We start from the raw sequence: 24007 nt of genomic DNA, 5'->3' as shown, positions 1-24007 counted from the left end.
ATATACTAGTCATTGCTTATTAATGAAATTATACACATTAGTATATACGCAGTCTGGAAAAATCTGGAAAGATACGGACATAACCCAGGAACACGAAACTGAGCCTAGTATAGACGCTTATCTTTCCTATCGCTACCTATGCGTCAGAAACTTGGACCATTTTAAAAAGTCGACCGACTACCGACGTATAATGACCTTTTGAAATGTGGGGGTTATATCGTAGAAATTGATGAGCATACCCTGGACAGCACATCGCACAAATGTCTCAATATGGACAGAACTCGACATCAATACTAGGCTTACCACAATCATCAACCAAAATATATTGAGATACTTTGGACACATTACCAGACGAATGGAAGGCATGGAGAGGTTGGTGGTTGAAGGCAAGGTAGATGGTAAAAGAAACCCGAGGAAAATCGCCACTCCAATGGTCAGACCACATAAAGTGCGCTACGGTTACTCTCTGTCTGCAGTGGCGCACCCAGGGGGGGGGGGGGGGTTTGGGGGGTCAACCCCCCCCCCAGGACCCTATTCCGACAGGTGTTACTCACACATTTTAAGGACTCAAAACGGAGGGTAACATCATAAAAAAAATTCGGCGACCAACCAAACCCCCCCGACTAGGTGTGCTACTACTGTCTGTCTATTTGATAAAGCAAGTCCTAAACTTCATTATTCCATGATAAAAATCATAAGATTTTGAGGCTAACTTAAGCGAAAATTTTTAAAATTTCCTTATATTCAGTCTAGTTGAATTTATAAATTCTTGCCCCCTTATTTTTTTTTTTTTTCCGTTGCCCCCTAATTTTTTTCCGCCGAAAAATATAAAGCCCTCTAGCCGGTTTTCAATTCTGTCAACTCTAGTTTATTTTAATACGAGTATAATTCTGTGGTTTAAACTGATGCATTATAAATACTCATTTCGCATTGTTCTTTTTACTATGGTATATTATTTGAGCTAACTTCACTTTGAGCTGTCAACTCTAGTTTATTTAATACGAGTATAATTCTGTGGTTTAAACTGAAGCATCTATATAAATACTCATTTCGCATTGTTCTTTTACTATGGTATAATTATTATTTTGAGCTAACTTCATTTGAAAAAGTTGTAGTAGCAAAAAGGGTGCCGCGACTAATAAAATAAATTTTATAGAGGCTTAATTGAAGAGTGGCAAAAAATAAAGTGTTTCAAAAGTATTATTTGATAAATTCACGCAGCATGTACATTTTTCTAATTTAATATTTTTCAGCTCTTGACAGTTTTATGCATTTCATAATTTGTAGAACACGAGCGCAGAAATCTATTTTTCATTATTTCATTTCCTGTGTTTATTCAATCTTTCACGACTCAGTTGTTTACACACATTACATAATTTTATCCCATTCATAGAATCGAATAATTGCACTATTGTACGTATCATTTTTTAAATGGATAACCGATGAATAATATTACGGGCTTTAAGTAAGATGCAAATGTGTATAGTTGAAACTTAAAATGGATTTGAAATTAACATTCAATGATAAAGTCTTTTGAAATGGATATTTATAACTTTACCGCTATAGTGGGCCTTCTGCATCGTGGTAATCTAGCCCAGGCAAAATAAAAAAAAAATATATTAGATTAAGGCCGGTTTTCACGCTACATCTTATTGTACGTTTTGTTGGATAGGACAAATCTATACATTAAAACGTGGCATGTAAACAGCAAAACGTACATCTTGACGAATCGAAATGAAATCCAAGGTCAGATCGCAGAAATGATGGGAGAAGCATAGGTTTTGCGAGAACTGACAAATAAAACGTTACGTGAAAATATATATCCAGACAAGTCGTCCGATCTTGACTCAGTTGAGGACTAGCTCCACTGCAGTTCGCTTAATTTTTCCCAAAAAAAAAGCCTAATGCATCCACGATTTTCTCTGGGAATTTATTGAATTGTATAAAAGTTTTTAAGTAGTTATGTTTTTAAAACCAAGTAGATTGCATTACAGGTTTCAGGAATTATTTTGGCTTAACCGCTGGTTTGGATATTATGGTGAACTCCAAGTCCTTGAGGCTGCGTCCTGTTGAATATATCTGAGAATTGCTGTGTGTCTTTCATGGGGTGTAATGGCTTTTCTCATGCAGGTGTCTTGTTTCAATATGTATGATGTTACCAAATCTAGCAATTGACAATAGGCTGAGATGTCCATTCGCAAATAATTGCGCCAGTCATCTGGTTCGCGTCTCAGTTCTTTTAGTAACGAGACGTGGGAATACTGCTTTTTTTAGAAGCCCACTCTCCTGACCATCTTGTCTTTTCCCTCTGCATCCCCTTTTTCCTCGTAGAATAAAACGTTTTCTCTCTCTCTCTCTCTCCTCTCTCTCTCTCTCCTCTCTCTCTCCTCTCTCTCCTCTCTCTCTCTCTCTCCTCTCTCTCTCTCTCTCTATCTCTCTCTCTCTCTCTCTCTCTCTCTCTCTCTCTCTCTCTCTCTCTCTCTCTCTCTCTCTCTCTCTCTCTCTCTCTCTCTCTCTCTCTCTCTCTCTCTCTCTCTCTCTCTCTCTCTCTCTCTCTCTCTCTCTCTCTCTCTCTCTCTCTCTCTCTCTCTCTCTCTCTCTCTCTCTCTCTCTCTCTCTCTCTCTCTCTCTCTCTCTCTCTCTCTCTCTCTCTCTCTCTCTCTCTCTCTCTCTCTCTCTCTCTCTCTTCTCTCTCTCTCTCTCTCTCTCTCTCTCTCTCTCTCTCTCTCTCTCTCTCTTTCTGAAGCATACTATACCGAAACTTCAGTTTCCGTTGAAAGTAATTTTTCTTTTTTAAAAAGAATTAAAAACTATTTAAGAAACGCTATGTCGCAGAATCGACTGACAGATTTAACTTTACTTTCAAATGAGAAGACTTTTCTTTCTATTTTGTCTAAAAATGAACAATTTAACGATACAATCATCATCATCATCATCATCACGTAGCGCGACAACCCTGGGTGGGTCTTGGCTGACTGTACAACTTTTTTCCAATTTGTTCGGTCTTCCATCAACCTAGGGTCAAATGGAATGTTCATTTTCCGGAGATCTGCTTGAATGTTATCTCTCAATCGCATTATGGGACGTCCGAGTGGTCTTTTGCATGTGGGAATCTCTTCCCATACCAGTTTACAAGTCTATCGTTATGCAGTCTGTGTACGTGGCCTGCCCATCTTAGTCGCTGTGATTTTATTTCGTGGACAATATCGGCGTCATTGTAGAGTGCTTTTAATTCGATATTGGCTCTGATCTTATACTGGTTTGTGGTGATGTCATGGCGAGGTCCGAAAATTTTTCTAAGTATAGATATAATATAAGATACAATCATAAACAAGTTTATTTCTACCGGACAGGCGTATAATTTAATTTATCGCAAATAAGAGCCGTTTAACTATTTTTTGGTAAGACATTTTGGTTTGCAACATATATATATTAGTACTTATCGAGTAACGACGAGAAGTAGATCCACCAGGCTTGAGAATGGCAAGTGAGACCTTGCCGAAACGTCGCCAAAACAATGGTTTTCAAGAAAACCAGCATTTTACAACGCGGAGTCAAACCGGAAAAATAGTGACAGCACATATAGCTCCCGCAGAAACCTCAAAACAAAGATATATATATATATATATATATATATTATATATATATATATATATATATATATATATATATATATATATATATATATATAATATATATAAACAAGAACTGTACTTCGGTACCCCCAAAAAAATGTTTTTTTAGCTTTTCCACTTTTCAGATCGGCCGGCATCCTAAGCTTTTCAATCCGCTGTTGGGCTGCGGGATACTGCGGTCAGAATACACACCAGCGAATTCGAATTTTAGTGACAGAGGATAGAGGGGCTTCTCAAACGCCCTATTCTTCTAAGTAGCACGAATTAAATAGTTTCCTTCTCCAAATGCAATCATAGTATAAGGAAACTTGAGATGGGCGGTGGCAAGGAAGGGTTCTTCCCCTTCTTCCCTACTAGTATCACAATAGTTTTCGGATGAATAGTGTCGGTAGGCGATTAGAAGAACCGGGATTGTGCCGGGGGTGTGTGTGTCATTGCGCTAAACACATTATTTACATTACCACGCTAACTGTTTCACTTCCGAGCTTTGTTGGGAAGTAGGTCCTTCAAATCTACTTTTTTTAATATACATAGGACCTATACCCAAGAAAAATAAAAATAATATATAAATGTGACTAAATCTCACTTAAGTGGCTGTCAGATTTCTTGTTTACGGTTTTCTCCGTTTCAGATATGAAACAGTTTTACTGTTTTTATATAAAGAGTTCAATAAAAAAAGAAAACAACATCGAAATAATGTAGATTCTAATGTAGAAATCTTAAAGTTATGGTTTTCTATTTTTTCTGATATAGAAATTTATCTGATAACAATAAAGGTAGAGTCCAGCTATAAATTAACACAAAACTTACTGTCACATTAAGCCATTGTCACCTTTCAGTTGTTGTATCATGGAACACATACTTTAATGCTGCCAATTCAATACACTGTGAATTTTTCTTTAACCGAAAAAAACTGTGTAAAAATAGTTTCACATTGTACCTAGCAATGAAGCTTTCAAAGTTTCTAATATAATAATAAGTTTTTAAAGTGTCCTGTGATAACGTTATTGTTATTCATTCCTTAAACCAATTGTAACTCCACTTAACATGGGGATATGTTTTTTTTTTTCGAAGATTTTTTACACACCATTCCAAGCTAATGGCCGCAATCTCAAATGTGTTAGTTAAATATTTGCTTATATATATATATATATATATATATATATATATATATATATATATATATATATATATGAAGAGTACACAGCAAAAACGATGAAAGTCACTTTTTTCTTTAAAATGGGTTAAAACTCGATAAAATAGATGAGGGTCTGTAGTGTATATTAAACCGGTGTACACAGCAATAAAGCTCATAGTTACGGAATTATTTCATAAACAAAAAATGGTGTACACCGCAAAAACGATGAATGTCACGGGTAAACACAGCAAAAATGGTTAAGGTCAGTATGTGTGCGAGCAGCAGGTGTGCGAGTTAAATGCGCATTAAGCGTCAGTTTGTTATTATTGTGTATTATAAAGCAAAACAATACCAGAGCAATACCTGTTTCGCGTTGAATTGTGTAGTTTTGTGGTGATAAAATGAATATACAAAGACTAAATGAAGAGAATAATAGCAGTGACTCGGATACAATTGAAAAGTTGAATATGGGATCTAAAAAAGGCAATCTTTTGGGCGAGAAGTAGACGTTATGAAAAAACTGAGGTTAGCTTCCCACGAGCTGGGCGAAGACTGTAAATGCTTGAGGTATAAATGTTTTGAAATATTAGATTTTTCTGAACGTAAATTAATTATAAAAAAATTCAATGAAATGGCTTCTAAAAATGAACAAAGCTCGTATTTAACAGGATTAATTAACATGTTATCAATTAAAAAACGTCGCCCAAGACAAAATGAGGAGATAGCCAAATTTCATAAAAAGGCATATTCTTATAAGGTAAGAACTATGAAAGGAAATAATATCATTGAGGTTCCGGTGTGTAGAAAGGCATTTCTGTCCTTGCATGGAATTTCTGGAAGGTGGTTACAAACGATTCAGGAGTCCTTAAAAAAATGTGGCAATTCACCAAAAGACATGAGGGGAATGTACTCACACACCCATTGCACCAAACCTCCTGCTACCTTGGAGGCTGTAAAAAATCATATAAGTTCTTTTAAAGGCAGACAAAGTCATTATAGCCGTAAAAAATCCACTATCGTTTATCTACCGGAGAGCCTTAATTTAAAGAAAATGTACAATATGTACACTGATTTAGATGTTGGATCTGTGTCGTACGAATATTATCGCAAGATCTTTAATCATAATTTCAATATTAAATTTGGATACCCTCGAAGCGACACATGCAGTTCGTGCGACAAATTTAACGCAGAGAAATTAAGCTTACAGAGAAAACTTGAAAATACGCCAATGACAGACGGCAAAGTAGAACTAATGCAACAATTAAAAAATTTAGAAATTCAGAATGAGTTACACTTAAGGAAGGCTGAAGTTTTTTATGCTAGAAAGAGAGCAGCAAGAAAAAGAAGCATGAAAGTTACAGACTACGAAAGCATTGCTATGGATTTCCAAAAAAATTTGCCACTACCGAACATTACCACTAATGATGTATATTATAAACGTCAGCTTGCATTTTACTCATTTAATATACATGTTCTTTCTACAGCTGACTCATACTTCTACTGCTACTCGGAAAATATTGCTGCTAAAGGGTCCGACGAAGTGATTTCAATGCTTCACCATTTTATATTTACTCAGTTAGATAAAAAAGTCAAACATCTTGAAATATTTTGCGACTCATGTGGGGGGCAAAACAAAAATTTCAATATTTTTCGATATATCCATTACGTTGTTGTAACTACTCGAAGACTTGACAAGATCAAAATTACCTTTCCTATAAGGGGGCACTCTTATCTAGAGTGTGATAAGAATATGGGCCTTATCAACCAGAATACTAAAGCTGAGACTATTGCGGACTGGATTAATGAAATTAGAGGAGCAAGAGCTAAGCCAACCCCATTTAAAGTTTTTGATCTCGAACAGAGCTTTTTTCGTCAATGGAATAAATATTTAGCCCCATATTACGTAGTAAAATGTCCATTTGCAGTACAGCCAGTTCGGGAAATTCAAGCAGAATCCGTACATCCCAGATATCTAACATATCGTTCAAGCTATAATGGGGCCTTGGAAACTGCAATAGTTCGTAATGCTTTCATCAATCAAACGGAAATGCCAGGACCTGACGAATTTTTTCTTCCAGATAAAAAGTATACAGGTAATGAATAACTGAATTAAGTCTTAAGACTCTTTGTATCAATATGTTTCTCTTTTTTAGAATCCATACCAATCAGTTTGGAAAAATGGGAAAACTTACAGCAATTAAAAACATTTTGTGAAACTGATGGTGCTTCAGAGTTTTATGGTAATCTACCCCACAAATTAACAAGGAAAGCGAAGAAAAATCCTAATGTATTGCATACAGTCATAGAGAGCGACTCTGAGAAAGACGAAGAAAAAGAACAAAGAAATGATATAAATAATAGGACCTCAAAAAACAAGAAAACTGCAGTAATCAAAAAGATAGAAATTGTTAGCAAGCGTAAAAAGGCAGCAATCAAAAAGATGAAAACTGGTTTCAAGGGTAAAAATAAATAAAATAATTATCACAATATAATGTAATGCAATGATATATAATTATTATTATTAGATTGAAAGATAATAATAAGTTAGGCTTAAGTTTGTTATTTTGCATATTTGTGAAATTCCTTTAAAATAGCATAGATTATTAGATCGTTTTTGACAAGATTGTCATGACAACCAACGTTTTTGCGTTGTATTTTTTGTATTTTGGAATTATTTTTTTTTAGGTTAAAAATTAAAAGACTTATAAACATGAGGTTTTCACATAATATAATTAAATAAATGTTGCACTAAATGGCTGCTAACTTATTTTAACTAATATTCCTGCTGTAAGTGTATTTTGGTTTCGAAACTTAAAATTCAATTTACCGACAATTAACTTTTAATGACCTTCATCGTTTTTGCTTTGGACTCTTCATATATATATATATATATATATATTATAACTTATCATACTCAACTTTTTAGCAATCACTGATGATGGTATAAAGAATACCGAAATATATTTGATTATTGAAAAAAAGAGTTCTCTTGGCTTTATTAATTCAGCTGCATACCCATTAATCCCTTTTTTGTATATATATATATATATATATATATATATATATATATATATATATATATATATATATATATATATATATATATATATTCGATTATTATTAACACACGCATTATATCTAAAATATCACGGCATTATTTATAAAAAACAATACTGATAATAATGTACCTATTGGTTGGTTATTATTTTCAACCATATGTCATTACGTATCTGATGACATATTGTTCCCAATTCAAGTGGATCAAAATAAACCTGCAACGATGTCGCGTTTCTCGGAATAACTGACGATTCTTGTTTTGTGTTCGCAGGAAAATTATTTCTTAGGAGGTCACGTTGTTTAAAGTAAACTTCCTTCTAATTGATAGCACCTGAAGAGGATCCAAGACGTAAGACTCTTACCAACTACCAGTGATATTTTTAGATGTAAATATTGGTATGTGGAAAATTTTAACTTTAAAATTGGGTGCATTTTTTGTATAAATTTTTAAGTGAAAGTAAGAGTGCTGATATAATTTTTATAAATTCTTGTACAAAACTGAAAGAAGGAAAAATCGATATTTATAACTTTTCGTCCGTGTTTAATATTTACTATTTGTATTCTGGCAACGCCGCAATAGTTCAGGTGTATGACAATTACTCTAAACTAGCTCTATAAGTCGTTCACCAATATTGTACAAAATAAGAAATAAATTTTATCAATCCAGTCCATTTCTTCTCAAGATTACCTAAATAATTTGAAACAAGATTCACCAGCATACAATACATTTACACACACACACACAAGTTTACGTATAGTCCGTATAAAGACGTTGATCTTCAGACATAAAACTGTGCTATCATCTTCTGCCCCATGGAATAATAAAATTGTCCTGCATTTGATATCTTGCGCATGTTTCATCTAGCAAACAATGACGAGTGTTCTGAAAATGACAGACTTTATAAAATTCAATGTCTGGTCAATAAAATGAACGCTAATTTTTATCGATGTATGATTCCAGGCTCAACTGTTTGCATTGATGAAACTATGATCCCATTTAGAGGCAAGTTATCTTTTCGACAGTACGTGAAAGGAAAACGTCATAAGTTTGGAATACAGCTGTTTAAAATTTGTTTGTTAGAGGGCTATACCCAAGAAATTAAAATATATTGCGGTAAAGAAAAAATTAATGGACAACCGGTTGCTGAAAGCAAGAAAAGGGATGAGATAGAATATGGCAAAATGTGACAATAGACCCATATAACTTTGAAAGAGTGGAGAGTTTTAAATATCTCGGAGCAACAATCACTGCAGATAACGATATCGCGGAAGAGATTAAAGAAAGAATTCAGGCAGCAAACAGATGTATGTACAGCCTCCACAATACTATTAAATCTAAAAGCCTAACACGAACATCAAAGATTAGAATATATAAAACGGTGATTAGACCGGTGCTCATGTATGGGTGTGAGACGTGGACCCTGACCAAAGAAACTGAAAGAAAACTTAGATATTTTCAGAGGAAAATCCTCAGAAGAATCTTTGGGCCTTATCACGACATTAATAGCAACCAATACCGAATGAGAACAAATGATGAGGTCAAGCAGATGTATAGAGCGAGCAATATAGTCCAAGAGATTAAATCCCAACGTCTTAGATGGGCTGGCCATGTCCATAGACTCCCTAATAACTGCCTTGCCAAATTAATATGGGAGGAAGCCCCCACAGGAAGAAGGCCCTTAGGACGTCCACGAATGCGATGGAGAGACAATATATGGTCAGATCTAAGAACAATGGGGCTGCCCACTGACCCAAATATTATGGACGACCGTTCAAGATGGAAGCAAGTTGTGCAGTCAGCCAAAACCCACCCCCGGTTGTAGTGCTACGAGAAGAAGTAGAAGGTTGCTGAAAGGGTAGTTATGGAAATGATTAAACCTTTATTGGATCAGAGTAGGACTCTTATTACGGACAACTGGTATACATCAGTTAACCTTGCTCAAATTTTAAAAACTAGATCCACTCATCTTATTGGAACGTTGAGAAAAAATCTTCCCAAAAATGTTGTAGAAGCCAAACTCAAGAAAGGGGAGATCATTGCCAAACAAAACAAAAATTATATTGTAGTTATGAAATGGCATGACAAGAGAGACGTACTTTTTCTGTCTACAAAACATAGAGAAGATAGGATAGAGGTAACGCATAGGGAAGGTCCTAAAAGAAAACCTTCAGCCATAGTGTTGAGTACAATAACGCAAAAGCGTTTGTGGACATGTCAGATCAAAAGACAGCTTACTCAAACTACTTACGAAAGTCTGTCAAATGGTACAGAATAGTGGCATTTGAGATGATTAGTGGTACTTCACTGGTGAATGCTCCAATTATTTTCAATAACATCAACCAAAGCAAAATTTCAGTTACAAAATTCAAAGAAAATGTGTGCGTGCCACTTTTTCAATGCAATAATCTACCCCTTCCTGTACAAGTTCAAATCAAACATGAACTTACTCAAAATGCTTTGAATAAATCAGGCAGATGCACGATTGGATGCAGGATATTTTTAAATGTCATAGTTCTACGCCAGATTCAATGATATTCCTATTTAAATACACGGTAAACGTGTCCCAGCCACGGATACATGACTGAAACGCTGATAAAACCTGTATCCATTATATGGTACACATGGCAGCTAGAGTGTTAAGCTATGGGCACGGTTGTGCCGGCAGCAGATTTATTCCTTACCTTACAGCACGATAACTATTGGGAACTTACAGCTTTAATCTAATTAATAAGATGTACATGTCTCAAACAATAGTAAAAATCGCCGATCGCTTTGCCAAAGAAGCTGCTGTATCCAATTGTACACCACATAATATACAAATTGCCAGTGACCTAAAACTAGTATAAAGAAACTCATACCAAATTACTGGCAGAATCATTGGAAACAATCCACTACATTTTTACACCAAATAGATCAGACGATTGAGCGGTTCGTTATCCCTGGTATAACTAGAAATGAGATGGTTGTTGCTAGAAGATTGCGTATCGGTCACACCAGATTTACACATGGTCACCTAATGAATTCTACACCTAAGTCAATCTGTCACTATTGCCAATCTCCACTAAGCGTTCTACATATCCTTGTGGACTGCCCTCATTACAATAAACGACGCCAAGAACTGGGCATGAAGGGCGACATCACAGATATATTATCGAACCAGAGAAAAGTCATCACAGCTATCCAGTTCCTGAAGCTAGAAAACTTACTAAATAATATACATATAACTATAGTATATTATAATATGTAATTGTACCTTATATATAATTGTATCCACGGTGCCTCGTGCTAATGGCCGAAGCTGTCACAAGCACGTTAAATTAAATAAAAAAGTAAAAATGTTTTATACTTAGTAAATATAAGTCTGTAAGTGTAAGTGTAACTGTACGTAAGAACATGTAAGTGATTTTGTAGATCAAGTTCATAAAATGCCAGGACAAGCTGAATTAAATCTCAGAAAGTAAAAACCCGGAGATTATCAAATGTATGGGTACGATAATTAGAGCTATTAAAAGAAGACTAGAGTCAAAAAAATCGATTGTTCAGGTGTTTGTCAAGCAATGTATAAAAGTGAAAACTTTTTTTTGTAATACTTGATAATGATAGTAATAATAATGAAAAAAGTTTTTTCTTTCAGATGTTTAAAAAGCACTACACCATTTGTCACACAGTTGTACTATTTTTTCATCGCATAAATCAGCTATTTTTCTATAAATAACGTTTCCTGAAAACTCGTGGGCAAATTTCTCTATTTAAATGTCACACACTGACTAATCTTATCAATAACAACAACCATTCTGTGTGGATATTTTAAACTCATGAAATTGTCATAAATTTGTAGGATCGACTTTCCAACAAACTTAACTCGTATGGCTGTCGCCACGTTCCGCAGGACTGTATCGGCCCCACATAAATCTAAATTTGCCTATGCGGTTCAGATTTCCATCAAAATAAACTTGTTACATGTGTAAACTAAGTTTTTTTCGTCTTTTGTTTATTAGATCATTATCCAAGATCGAAATTATATCATAATATATCCTATTTAGGGAAATTATGTGCATTCTTTCTCGTCACGTGATCTATCCATATTATTCAGTTTGGCCCTTCTAATATTGGAAAACAAGAAAAAAACTTTATATTTAAAAAATGTTGAGAAAAAATGAATTACCTAGCTTTAATATTCTCCTCATTCAATGGTTATGGAATGTGTCCATTTTGTTGTTGGTCTTTCTGTGTTTCTTTTGCTGGTTTTTGGCAAGATTTTTGCAATCTCCATTAGAATTAAGATCATGCCCATCTTTGTTTTAAATGTAGTTACTGAATTTCTTACATAAGGACTTACCGTAAAAGTTGATATAATGGGCCCCGTCATGTTAAAAACCGTTTTTGGAAACACGCGCGTTGCATCCAGGATCAGCTACGATCCTGTGAATTACTTTATTGCCCTTTCGCCTTAAGTAGTTACTTACGTTTTGTGTTTCACTCGGTGTCGTCTGCTTGTATTATTTCGTCCATTATTATATTAAAGAGAAGTGGGCTTAACGAGTCAACCTTTCTGACTCCGCTTTGTACTGGTATACATTGTGTTAGTTTTCCATTTTTTTTTCCTGTATTCGATTATGGAAGTAGATGTTTTCGATGGTTTGTGTAATATTGATTGGTATGTTTCTTTTATACAGTAGGCGTAAGACGTCTTCGACTTGGATGCGATCGAAAGCCTTTGTCAGGTCTATAAAACATGGATATGCTGGATTATTGTACTCGATGGCCTTTTCTGTGATTTGTATTAGTACAAATACTGCGTCTACGCAGGATCTACGTTTTAGAAACTTAAAGAAGAAATATTCTTGTTGGAGAAGAAATATTCTTGAAAGTTGGAGACGAGATAAGGTTATTATCTGACGTACCTTTTTTAAGTGCCTGATTATATAATAACAAACAAAAAACACATAGTTCAAACTGTAATTGTACTTAATAAACTATCAATAAACAAAGAAGAATGTAGAAAACTAAATAAAAGAACTTCAGCAGGAATTAGAAAAGATCTAAAATGATATAATTCTAATATAATTACTCAAACAGTAGAAGAGAACAAAGGTTTAAAGATAAAGAAAAGATAACTCACATAAAGTAAGAAAGAAATATTCTAAAAATAATTAGAGAGTTTCATAAAGACATCTATACCAGCTAATGATCACAATACAATTTCCCATCACGAGTAGGGACTCTCATAAATTAAAGATTCATAATTTTTTTACTTATCATGTAATGGACATCCAGAAACTAAAAAAAGGAGCCGGGACGACCATTAACTAGATGAACCGACGACGTGAAAAGAGTAGCGAAACTGGCTACAAACGGCCCAGTAGAGATCATTGGAAGAAATTGAGGGAGAAAAATGTTCAGCAGCGGACGCGATTAGCTGAATGATGGTGATGACTTTTTTACAAGATCTTTCATTTATGCGGGACATCACAAAACACTTGGGCTTAAAAACCAAATTATTCCAAATACCACATCAAGTTATAACACATATGCATGATCTTGTGAAAGCGTTGAAGTGTAAGATGATGCTGTGGGAAAAACAGTTAGCAGTAGATAATCTGTCACATGTTTTTGCTTGTAAGGCGTATCAGGAAACGACGAGTGTTCCAATATCATACAAAATGTATAGAGATGAAATTACTTCTGGCAGAATTTAAAAAGCGTTTTCAAGATTTTAAGTAACAACAAATTACGATGGCATAGTATATTGGAGAATATTTTATACGCTGCATTTAGGAGCGTAATTTCTCGATGGTTAGAGCATTCAAAGATATCTCCCTTTTTGTGTATGGTGCAAAGTATTCCAATATTCCAATCACTGGGAAGGGACTTCTGTATCTATATTTCTTTTATAAGCTGCTGTAGCGCTATTATGATATCGTGGCCACCTTCTTTATATAATTCCTCTGGGAGATTACTTATTCCGGGTGATTTGTTTCTGGATAGTTTGTTTACAGGGTCTTTAACTTCCAGGATCGTTGGTGTATCCTCCTCCCTCTCGTCTGCTCCGCTTACCTCACAGATTTCGTCTTAGGGGTTTTCTTCTTCTTCCTCTATATTAAGTATCTGGTTAAAATATTCCGTCCATCGGTTTAGTACGTCTGTTCTTGTTGTTAATAGATCGCCGTTTAAACTTCTACATTGATTTGTGTTTGCCTTGAATTCTTTTCTGTTAATATTAACTTTCTTATAGAATGTTCTGAATTCTTTCTCTCTGTTGAGGTTTTCTATATATTGAAGTTCCTTTTTACGTACACACTACACAAAGTACCTTTACGTTGGGGAATTGAGCTCTGATAGTCTTGTTAAAGACGAGGCTAATACTCTTTTTATTGAACTACAGCCATTTTGCTATGTACCAAAACTCACATGGTGGACGATGTTCGGAAATGGGAAAGTTAACTTGATACAGCCTACAGTGAAAACATTCCAGGCCAAAGATAAGCAAAAAGGTTATTACAACCTTCTTCTCTTCTTCTTCTTCTTGACACGGGTCTCCTCCATTTTGTGGTTATTCCATCCGTTTTTTATATTTTGTGTACATATTACATTTATACACTGTATGTTACATTTTCTTCTAATGTCTTCACTTCTCTTTCGATCTCTCAGAATATTTCCTGTAATTCTTCTCAGTACTCCCATCTCTGCCGTTTCCAGTAGCCTTTGCGTTGTGGCTGTGTCGGATCTTGTTTCTGAGGCATATGTTATTATTGGTCTTACACTGGCTTTATAAATTCTTGACTTCATCTCAGTGTTAATGTGTCTGTTTCGCCATATAGTGTTATTAAGGCATCCTGCCGCTCTATTTGCTTTTTGTACTTGACCTCTCACTTCTTTGTCCAGGTCTCCATAGCTAGACACTGTAATTCCCAGGTATTTTGCAGCCAGGTTAGCACGCTACTGATGGATTTTAAAACCATACAGCTCATAGAAACAGGATTATGCCTCGGAACAGGAACCTTTTTCTCGCTAAGCCAAAATACTACTAGAGCTTCCAATAACTGCATTCAGAATAATTACAGGTGTTTCTAATCTCACTGGACACTGCTCATTCAGATATCTCGGCAGAATTTATTGTCTTTAACTACAGAGCAATTTTTCGCCAACGCTGTAGAAGTCTGGAACAGGTCTTTCTAAATCTGATCGGGTAACAAATGAAACTCCAAACAGACAATGGGTTTTTTTAGACGCTTAGACCTATTATAAAGTTGATTTTGTTTTTTTTTTTTTATTTATAGAGGCTCTCTTTTTGTGTAGCGTATGTTTTTTGGAACAAAATCCAATTTAAAAACGGCGATATTTTTTATTTGATTTTCATTAGTGTGGTGTAGTGAGCCCGTTCAAAAATAAAACAGGTGAAGTATTAATATGAATGAATGAGGACAACACTACGCTTTACGTCATGAAATATGAGTGACGCAGGATATTTTCGCTTTATATACAGCATGTCCGAAGACTACGCTTGAATCTATAAAAATAATAACGTAGTGTCTAGACGGAATATAATTTTGATGTAAGTTTGGAGAGGTTATCCAACAGTTGCACTGAAATCAAAATTTAGTTTATTTTTAGCACTTTCGTTTACTTCTAAGACTAATACATTTCCTGAAATAATTTATTAAGATAACCATCACTTTATGTCCCGTCGCTGTGTTCATATGTAGTTACAAAAATCAGTTTTATTACATTCGTTTTCGACGGTACAAAAATAGTCTTTGAATCCGAACATTATCGTTTAGTAGTGCTATAAGCATACAAATTTTTATTTGGTCTTTGTTCTCCAAGTTTTTACGTGGTCTGTAAGTAAGAGAGTACCGAAAATGGACCCTTTTATTTTCTTCCGTAAAGGCGTTCCATAAGAAGGAAAATATATCTTCTTTGATGTTGTTTTCTGCAATCATAAAGAGTTGGAATATAAAATTGAATACATTCAAGCTACTACAGCTACTACATAAAAACTAAAACTTTTGAAATGAATGTCGGTTCAATCAATTACTCACCCAAACACTCCATTAAAAAAGAAGAGTATATTGAATTCCTGAAAAGCTTACGGGACAGGTTTATTATTCAGGAGACTTCAATAAAAACACACACTCATAGTACCTACTAAACATGAGTGATAAGGTTATCAAAAAAGAAAGTGATCCAGCACTAACAAATAAATTGACGGATTGGACAAGTTTCAAACTGAGCCTTGAAGAGAAAATATCTCTTTCCAGTACTAAGTGCAGAGCAATTATATAAAGAAGAATTGTTAGTGAACAATATTCCGCAAGTATCATGCGAAAACCCTCCTACACTGAAATCTAGGTTAAAAGTAAACAGTTATCCAAAGAAAATAAGGCACAGGATAATTGAGAAAAGACAGGTGAGCAAAAAATTGGTAACAAACGAGGGCTCCTTAAGATAAAACTAAACTAAATCGTACAAGTTAACAGCTCAAAAGGGCTATCCTACAACTAAAGAATGATTCAATTAATTCTGACTTACAGGAGTTAACAGATGACCATAGCACTGATTAGTCTTTATAATAGATAGATAGATAGATAGAAACGTTTATTGACAATTTTTACATAGTAAACACTTCATGTCAAGTCACAATATAAATAAGTCACTTATGTATACATAGAAAATAATTAAGAAATGATACAGGAACACATAATATAACATATACAGTGAAAAATCATCAGGCCCGGGAGATTTACCACCTTTAGTTTGTTTCATTGCATATTCAATTTCTTCTCGTATACTGTCAGGCCCAGTATCACCCTTAAATTCTTTTGGTGCTTCTCTTCTCTCTTTGTCTTCAAAAAGTTGTTCTATATATTGTGTCCATCTCTGCATTGTCTGCATTTATGATCACATTATAATTGAAATATTGATCATAGTAGTAATGATTACTGAAGAAAAAAGAGATATTCTAAATTTATTGTTCCTTTGGGAGAAACACGATAAATAATCTATGCTTATAGAGAAACAAGAAAAAAGTAATTCGATGGAGGAAGCGATATTTAAAAAAAATTCGTAAACTGAGAAGATAATTCACTAATATTTTTTTTATCGAAGGTATAGATTAAAAAGGACATTTTTGTTAGAAAAGTTTGGCTATAAACAAATACAAAGATATAGCCAGTTGCATTTTTTAGAGTCATATTTTAGGACTACATATTATAAAGAGCTGGGTAAAATTCACACAATAACTTGTACATAAACAAAAGTATATAATTTATAAGAATTTGTCACAATATCAATCATCTGTACCGTCATTCAATAGTTTTAAAATTGTATTTTATTATAAATAGCAACGAAATGTAACAGTATAATAGTGTACGAATATCAGCTGTATAAACAACATTGCTAAAGAATTCAAGACCAATTGTAAAACTGTCATTATGCAACTGTTGTTATTGAACTTTGATATACTCAATACACAATTTACTGTTCAATTGAAGAATCTTAACGATAAAAATTTACGAAAAATTATTTTATAAATAAAACCGTAAAAACTGCATCCTGTAATAAAATTTGTGTAACACCACTTGTTTCAATGTAAATACACTTTTCTCAGAAGAAGTATTGCAACTAATTTTAAAGAAAAGGAAGTTGCCTGTCAAGAATATACAAAAAGATCTGAAAAAAATAAAACGGGAATAAAAATGGGAAATAGTGATGCTAATATTGGGAGTGCTCAAATGGAAACAACGAATTTCCATTTCTCCAACAATTTGGAAATTAAATGAATCTAGTCAGTCGGTCCAATATAGACAGGTAACAATCTAGAGTCTCTTGCATCCCAGAACCAGATTGGAGATACCTCTGCGTGATTCTAGGAGCTTTGGAGCTACCTAACTATCAGAGCAAGTAAAGGTGGAGCAAGTCCTGGTCCCACGACAAGTTTTATCAGTTATTTCCTGAGAACAGAATAAGACGGCGAAGATCTCAGTTTGGATCAAATCCCAACGATCAGGAAAGTGAATCAAGAAGGATTGAGGGTGGTGGGACATGCTTATGACTATGAAGGGGATGTTGCTATCTATACCGATGTATACGATGCTGTGATCTATACCGATCTAAGTCAATTATTGGAACAAAGAGAACAATAAAAAGATATTAAAATGTTAAATGTTAAAATAGTGAAAAACTTATGATAGTGAGAATGATACTCATATTTATACAGTTGCAAAAAGTGTGAAATACTTTTTGGACAAAGGAAAAAGTGCCACGTTTCAAAAAGTAGATAAAGATTTTATGGAAAGATATCAGATGAATTATGAGTTTTTAGATAATTCAAAAAATTAGAAGATCAAAACGGTTTCAGAGCTGGTTGCTTTTGTATACACTATTAAACAGCTTATAGAGAAACGCATACAAATAGAGTCAATTCACTTAATCTATTCCTCAAAGTTTGGTCACATACAGTAATGGGTATTTTTTAAGGCCCCATAGAGTTCATGTGCAGTTATATGTAGATTTCGACGAGCTAATCCTAACACATACCGATCCTGTCGAGGAGTAGTTTTACATTGACGATCCCATGTCTTTCAGCGACATTACCAAGTTGTTCATATCGACGCCACAATCGCGAAATCCCGCTCAGGACACGTCAAAATGACGTGCAACATCAGCTTTTAAAAGTGCAGCCTGAATCATAATTACAGCACTTACCATTTATGCCGACGCTCCATGACCACTGACGAGTTGGCCATACATATATAAAGAGAGATATTGAGAGATTATTGAAAAATAAAGAAGTAATGTGCCGTACCAATTTATTTGGGTTATTCGTTAAAAGATTTATTAAGTGATTACGAATAGTTCACAAGTTGTGGTAGTTTGTTTTCAGGTGCATGAAATTAGAGATATTCTAGCCATCTGTGGTTTATTCAAGAGAATATCTACTATTGCCATTTTAGTACTTTTTAAGAGTGTTGATAGTTGCTCAATAGTGAGAATAGCGCTATATCAGGGTTGTTTTTTCTTGAGAACTACGCGAAGTAACGTTGTTACCGGAATATTTTTGGTTTTCATTGCTTTTGGCTAACTGTAGTAATTACGGCTTAAAAGAATCTCGAGAAAATGAAATATTTTCATTCGTTAACCATTCTTTTATTTTAAGTACTGTTCAGGAATTTGTTGGTTTTGGACACTTGGAACCAGTTTTTCTTTCAAACATTTCACAAACATCTCCGTAGCTATTTTATCGTGATAATCAACCGATTTTGATTTTGACAAAAACACAAGATCCGCTCTATCAATAAAACCATGTTTTCCACCCGTATGCAATATAACAATGTCTCTTTACCTCAGTATCGGTATGTTTTACGGATTTTATACTCTCGTCCTGCCAAATCCGTATTATTCCACCTTAAGCGAAAATCCACGCTTATTTTCATATAGGAGAAGGGTGGGCATAGTGGCCACTGCGGGCATAGTGGTTACTGGTTGTTACTGCACAGTACGATGTTGATATAGAGCGACGGGCCCGTCAACTCTTTCATTTGAACGTCATCTTAGATGTGGTGTAAGCTGTTCTGATCATTTGCTTAAAAGTTATTGAAAATTTTCGTGTTTTTCAACATCCTGATATAAGTTACTAAAATTAATTATTACAACCAAAGTTTCATTCATAATACAGGAAAATGATGGTAACTTCTTAAAAGAGGTGTATTTAGGCTACAAAACGATGTGTCTGTGTAACGCCTTGCTCGATTCGTTTAGCCGGTAGTGTGGCATTTATATAATGGCGGCGAAGAGGGCAAAGTATCCACGTCTGTGGCCACTATGTTAAAAAATAATATTATTGTATGTTATTTACAAACTATTGAGCGTTTCAAACAGCATAATAGCGTATGTTTTATTTGAATTCTTACGGATTAAAGTCTGGTTTAGGGGTTTTCACCTGCAACAAATCTATTTTAGCAAGTAATGTAGACTAGTAATTATATTTCAAGATCACTTATTATACCATGTATTTACATGATAAATTAACATTACTGTATACGATTATTGTAGCTTTATTTGAGGTGAAAACGGTGTTACTTTCATATTTTAATGCTATTTAACATGTAATACTAAAAACGTTATATTTTTCAGGTGTATCGATGGTGTCAAAATATCAGAAGAAGAGTCATCTGCAATCCTGGGACCCCGCAACGATGCAAAGAGCAATCGATGCTGTGAAGAAAGACGGAATTCCTTATCAAACGGCTGCTAAAACTTACAATGTGCGTAGGAACACACTAAAACGTCACTTACTAAATAAAAATCAAGATGCCACTGACAATAAAAAAGTATTAGGCCATTTTCGATCTGTTTTCAACGAAGAACAAGAACAGCAGTTGGTAAATTATTTCTTGGAGATGGAGGTACGTTTTTTTGGAATTACTGTAGCTGATTTGCGCAGCCTTGCTTACCAACTGGCTGAACGGAATAAAATCCCCCATGGTTTCAATAAAGAAACGAAATTAGCAGGAAAAGATTGGATAACTGGGTTCAGAAAGCGCCATCCTGAGCTTGTGTTAAGAAAACCTGAGGCAACTTCAGCAGCAAGGGCGCAAGAATTTAACAAAACGAATCCAAGTTTTTTGACATTTTGAAGGATGTTAAAAAACATCACTTGTATCCTCCTCATAGGGTTGACAATGTTGATGAAACTGGACTTATGACTGTCCAGTCAAAGTCTTCAAAGGTTTTTGCTCTAAAAGGGCGACGGCAAGTCGGATCTCTTATATCTGCAGAGACAGGTGTTCTCAGCACATTTGCAATTTCTATGTCAGCTGGGGGAGTTTTTATTCCTCCTTTTATCATCTTTCCTAGACAGCGGATGAAAGTGGAACTTCAAGACGGCGCACCACCTGGAACAGCTTTTGTTTTTCATCCTTTAGGGTGGATGCAAACTGAGATTTTTACGATTTTTACAAAATGGTTTGACCATTTCTTTAAGTTTGCGAAGCCATCCGAAGACGACCCAGTGTTGCTCATACTTGACGGACATTCCACCTATACAACAGATCTAGATTTCATTGAAAGGACTAGAGAAAATCACAACAAAACTGTAGTTTGCATCCCCCCCCCCCCAATGTAGTCATACTCTGCAGCCACTCGATGTTTCTTTCGATTCTTGCGTAATAATCCTGGTAGATTAGTGACATAGTATCAGGTATCTAAACTTCTTGGAGTGGCATTTCCATTTGCAGCTACTCCAACTATTGCGGTAAAGGGGTTTGGAAAATGTGGCATAGTTCCTATAAACAGACAGAAATTTACTGACGCGGATTTTGCTGCAGCCATGACCACAGAAATTTCCGTGAAAAGATTCTATCTCTCTTCAAGAAGCTGAAAATCAAGAACTGGGTGTTGAATACCAAGAGGAACCTTCTACTGTGGTGTCAGGAAAAGATTTGCAGATTCGCAAGAAAATATTCCTCAACGTCAAAAGACACCACTTGCAAGTAATGAGAGTTTCTGGAGAGATAGATTTCCGACCACCATCCTCTGCATCCAACGCTTCAGTTCCTATGTTTTTCAATGACCACAGACAAAATTTCACTGTAGGATCTGGAGATCCAAACTCTACATTCGTTCTAATCTCTAAAGACTCGTCAAAGCCAAGTACTTTAACATTCCAGCCCAGTCCACTGCCTTATTTCAGTACTTCATGTGATTTAATCAGCAACTCCAATGGCAAGGCGCACTATACTTTTGCTGTACGCTCACAGGATATTGTTCCAATCCCTAAAGCAAATATTATCAAACGAGAAAATAAGCGAAAAAAAGGAACAGCTGCAGTTTTGACCTCAAACCCTTTCAAGATGGAATTAATGGCTGCAAAAGCAGAAAAACAAGAACAGGAAAGGCTTAAGAAAATAAAGCTGGAACTGAAAAAAGGAAAACAGAGTAACAAGAGGAATGAAGGAAGCGAAGAAGAAGCAATGCACATGAAATATATCAAAATGATTTACTGTAAATAACTTTTTATTCATACTGTAAAAAAATATTTAAAAGGATTTGTTTAATTCAATTTAGAAATTATTAATTTTAAATTTTCATTACTAGAGCAATTTATGCTGTATTTTTGCTTCGTTTCGAACGTCCCTGTATACTTCTTTGTTTATGTTTTATATTTACATACCGATATATTATGAGTGTTTCATATTTTTGTTTAATTTTATTTATATCTGATAAATTTAGCCTCATATGCAAAGAAAAACTAGTACGAAATGAGACAGATCATTTTTAACATTATTTTCAAGCTGTGTAGTTTATTGGATACGTATAATTTTCTTGCGATCACCCGGTATTTAACTGCAGCGACTACACACTTCCGGTGTGAGCACATCGTTTGGCCTTTAAAGGACGTTGTTTCGTTTCATAGAAAACAGGTAGTCGAGTGGAGTAAATTAGAATGACTCAAAATAGATTGTTAGAGATGTTTTTCTTATTTCTAAGAACAATTTGGCAAAAAGTTCAATGGAAAAATGTTCTTAATATTTTCTGAATGGACATTTTATGTGTTCGGCTTTGCCAAAACGGTTGTTATTTATTTAAAGGGGACATGTTGGCTCCTTATTAATCACTGCTGGCCTATTACAGCGTCATTTTACTTACCGAGTATGTAAATGAAAACTCAACGAAAAAATAAATGTGGCTGAAAACTGAATATGTAAATAAAACTTGTTCTCGTCTGTGCGCCAAAATTTCGCGCTATACATAATAAATCGTTGCTGGAGAGTTGCCTATTATTCTAATAATTAAATTCACTATCTGATTTAATTTTATACTTTATTGACATTTCACGTTCTATGCTTGACATTTTGCAAACAAACAATATTTGACATATAAGTATAATCATCATCGTGGATCCTGACGGATGGTAGGATATTCAGAGACTTATAGTGTCGACAAAACTATTTAGAAAACTCAAAATACTCAAACAAGTAACAATCCCTTAGCCTTAGAAAAGCATATGTCAGTGTATCTCTATGTAAATTTTGGACGCCATTGGAGAAAAATATAAATTTAGTTGAATAAAACTGTCCAAGTCTTATATCAACATCAACACCCCCAAGCTTTTAACTGAGTTACACCTGGATTTAACGCAATAAAAGGATTGGTTCAGGGATAAGGGAAGTGTGCCTATGTTGGACCTCTGCTTAATATGACGGACCCCGGCTGTAATTTCAAATAGTTTAGTAGACACGTAGCTGTTGATAACAATAAATTTTTAAAATAAAATTAAAATTTGGCGTTGCTAATCTAATAAAATTTTTTGGTAAAGTATTTTAGTATAAAGTAATATTTTACTGGTAACATACGTCACTTTCTTTGTCAAATGCTATACTTTGTTTTAGGTTAAAATGATCAAAACAAAAGTAACAGAATTAAATTAACTGCCTTGTCTATTTGCCTAATATAATTATTAACATAATATGTTTTACAGGGATAGCTCCTCAGCAAAGGCAAAAGTGAAAAGAGAAGTAATATGCAGCAAGCTTTAAAAAGCATGTAAAGAGTAATACTTCCCTTAATCCTTTTTGTGATGTTCTGTGTCATTGAGTGAATTAGAATGACAGATGATTAGAAATTAGACATGACAGATGATTAGTTCTTAGATAGATAGATAGATAGATAGTTTATTTGACTGTAAGTTACAACAAGGTTTACAGCAAGTCAAAACTAAAATTATAAATATAAATTTTAAATAAATACAAAGTATAATATAAATCACTATAAAGTCATTACAAAAAGATGAAAACAATACACTAAAAATATTTAAAACATTAAAATACATATAAAACGTACAATATGGACATCATAATAATAATTAAAATAATATTAAATTTGGTTATGTTGCAGCTTGGGCATTCACAGATACACTTTGGTAATATTCACCTAATGTATAAGGACACATGGTCACTAGGTACTCTTTGACTTGGTTTTTAAAAGCTGTAGTTGAATGAATGTTTTTAAATTTTTGAGGAAGTTGATTATACAGTAGTAAACCAGAGACAGTAGATGACTTCCTACTTATTTCTAAATGTGGATAGGGTACTACAAACTGTCTCTTATTTCTTGTGTTGTGTGAGTGAATATCACTGTTACATAAAAAAGTTCTTTTATTTTTATGAATTAGTA

At 34.4% G+C, this 24007-nt stretch overlaps 2 protein-coding genes across 3 annotated transcripts in view; one reads left to right on the top strand and one right to left on the bottom strand.

Annotated features, from left to right (window-relative positions):
- The window catches only part of yki (Transcriptional coactivator yki), a 200847-nt gene that overhangs the window by 36440 nt on the left and 140400 nt on the right, over positions 1-24007 (bottom strand). The gene's annotated exons all lie outside the window — the stretch shown is intronic.
- LOC140452144 (uncharacterized) lies at positions 4839-7647 on the top strand. The gene is made up of 2 exons (XM_072546237.1): positions 4839-6866; positions 6927-7647. The coding sequence occupies exons 1-2, from the start codon at positions 5285-5287 to the stop codon at positions 7244-7246; spliced, it is 1902 nt and encodes a 633-aa protein (XP_072402338.1). The 5' UTR covers positions 4839-5284; the 3' UTR covers positions 7247-7647.

Source organism: Diabrotica undecimpunctata, chromosome 10, assembly GCF_040954645.1.
Source record: "Diabrotica undecimpunctata isolate CICGRU chromosome 10, icDiaUnde3, whole genome shotgun sequence".
Taxonomy (NCBI): Eukaryota; Metazoa; Arthropoda; class Insecta; order Coleoptera; family Chrysomelidae; genus Diabrotica; species Diabrotica undecimpunctata.
Note: the sequence above shows the minus strand (reverse complement) of the source record. Positions and strands in the feature narration are given on the sequence as shown.

Coding starts and splice junctions, on each gene's coding strand:
- LOC140452144 (XM_072546237.1), top strand. CDS start 5,285: ATGAAAAAACTGAGGTTAGCTTCCCACGAGCTGGGCGAAGACTGTAAA. Junction 6,867..6,926: donor TCCAGATAAAAAGTATACAG/GTAATGAATAAC, acceptor TCTCTTTTTTAG/AATCCATACCAATCAGTTTG.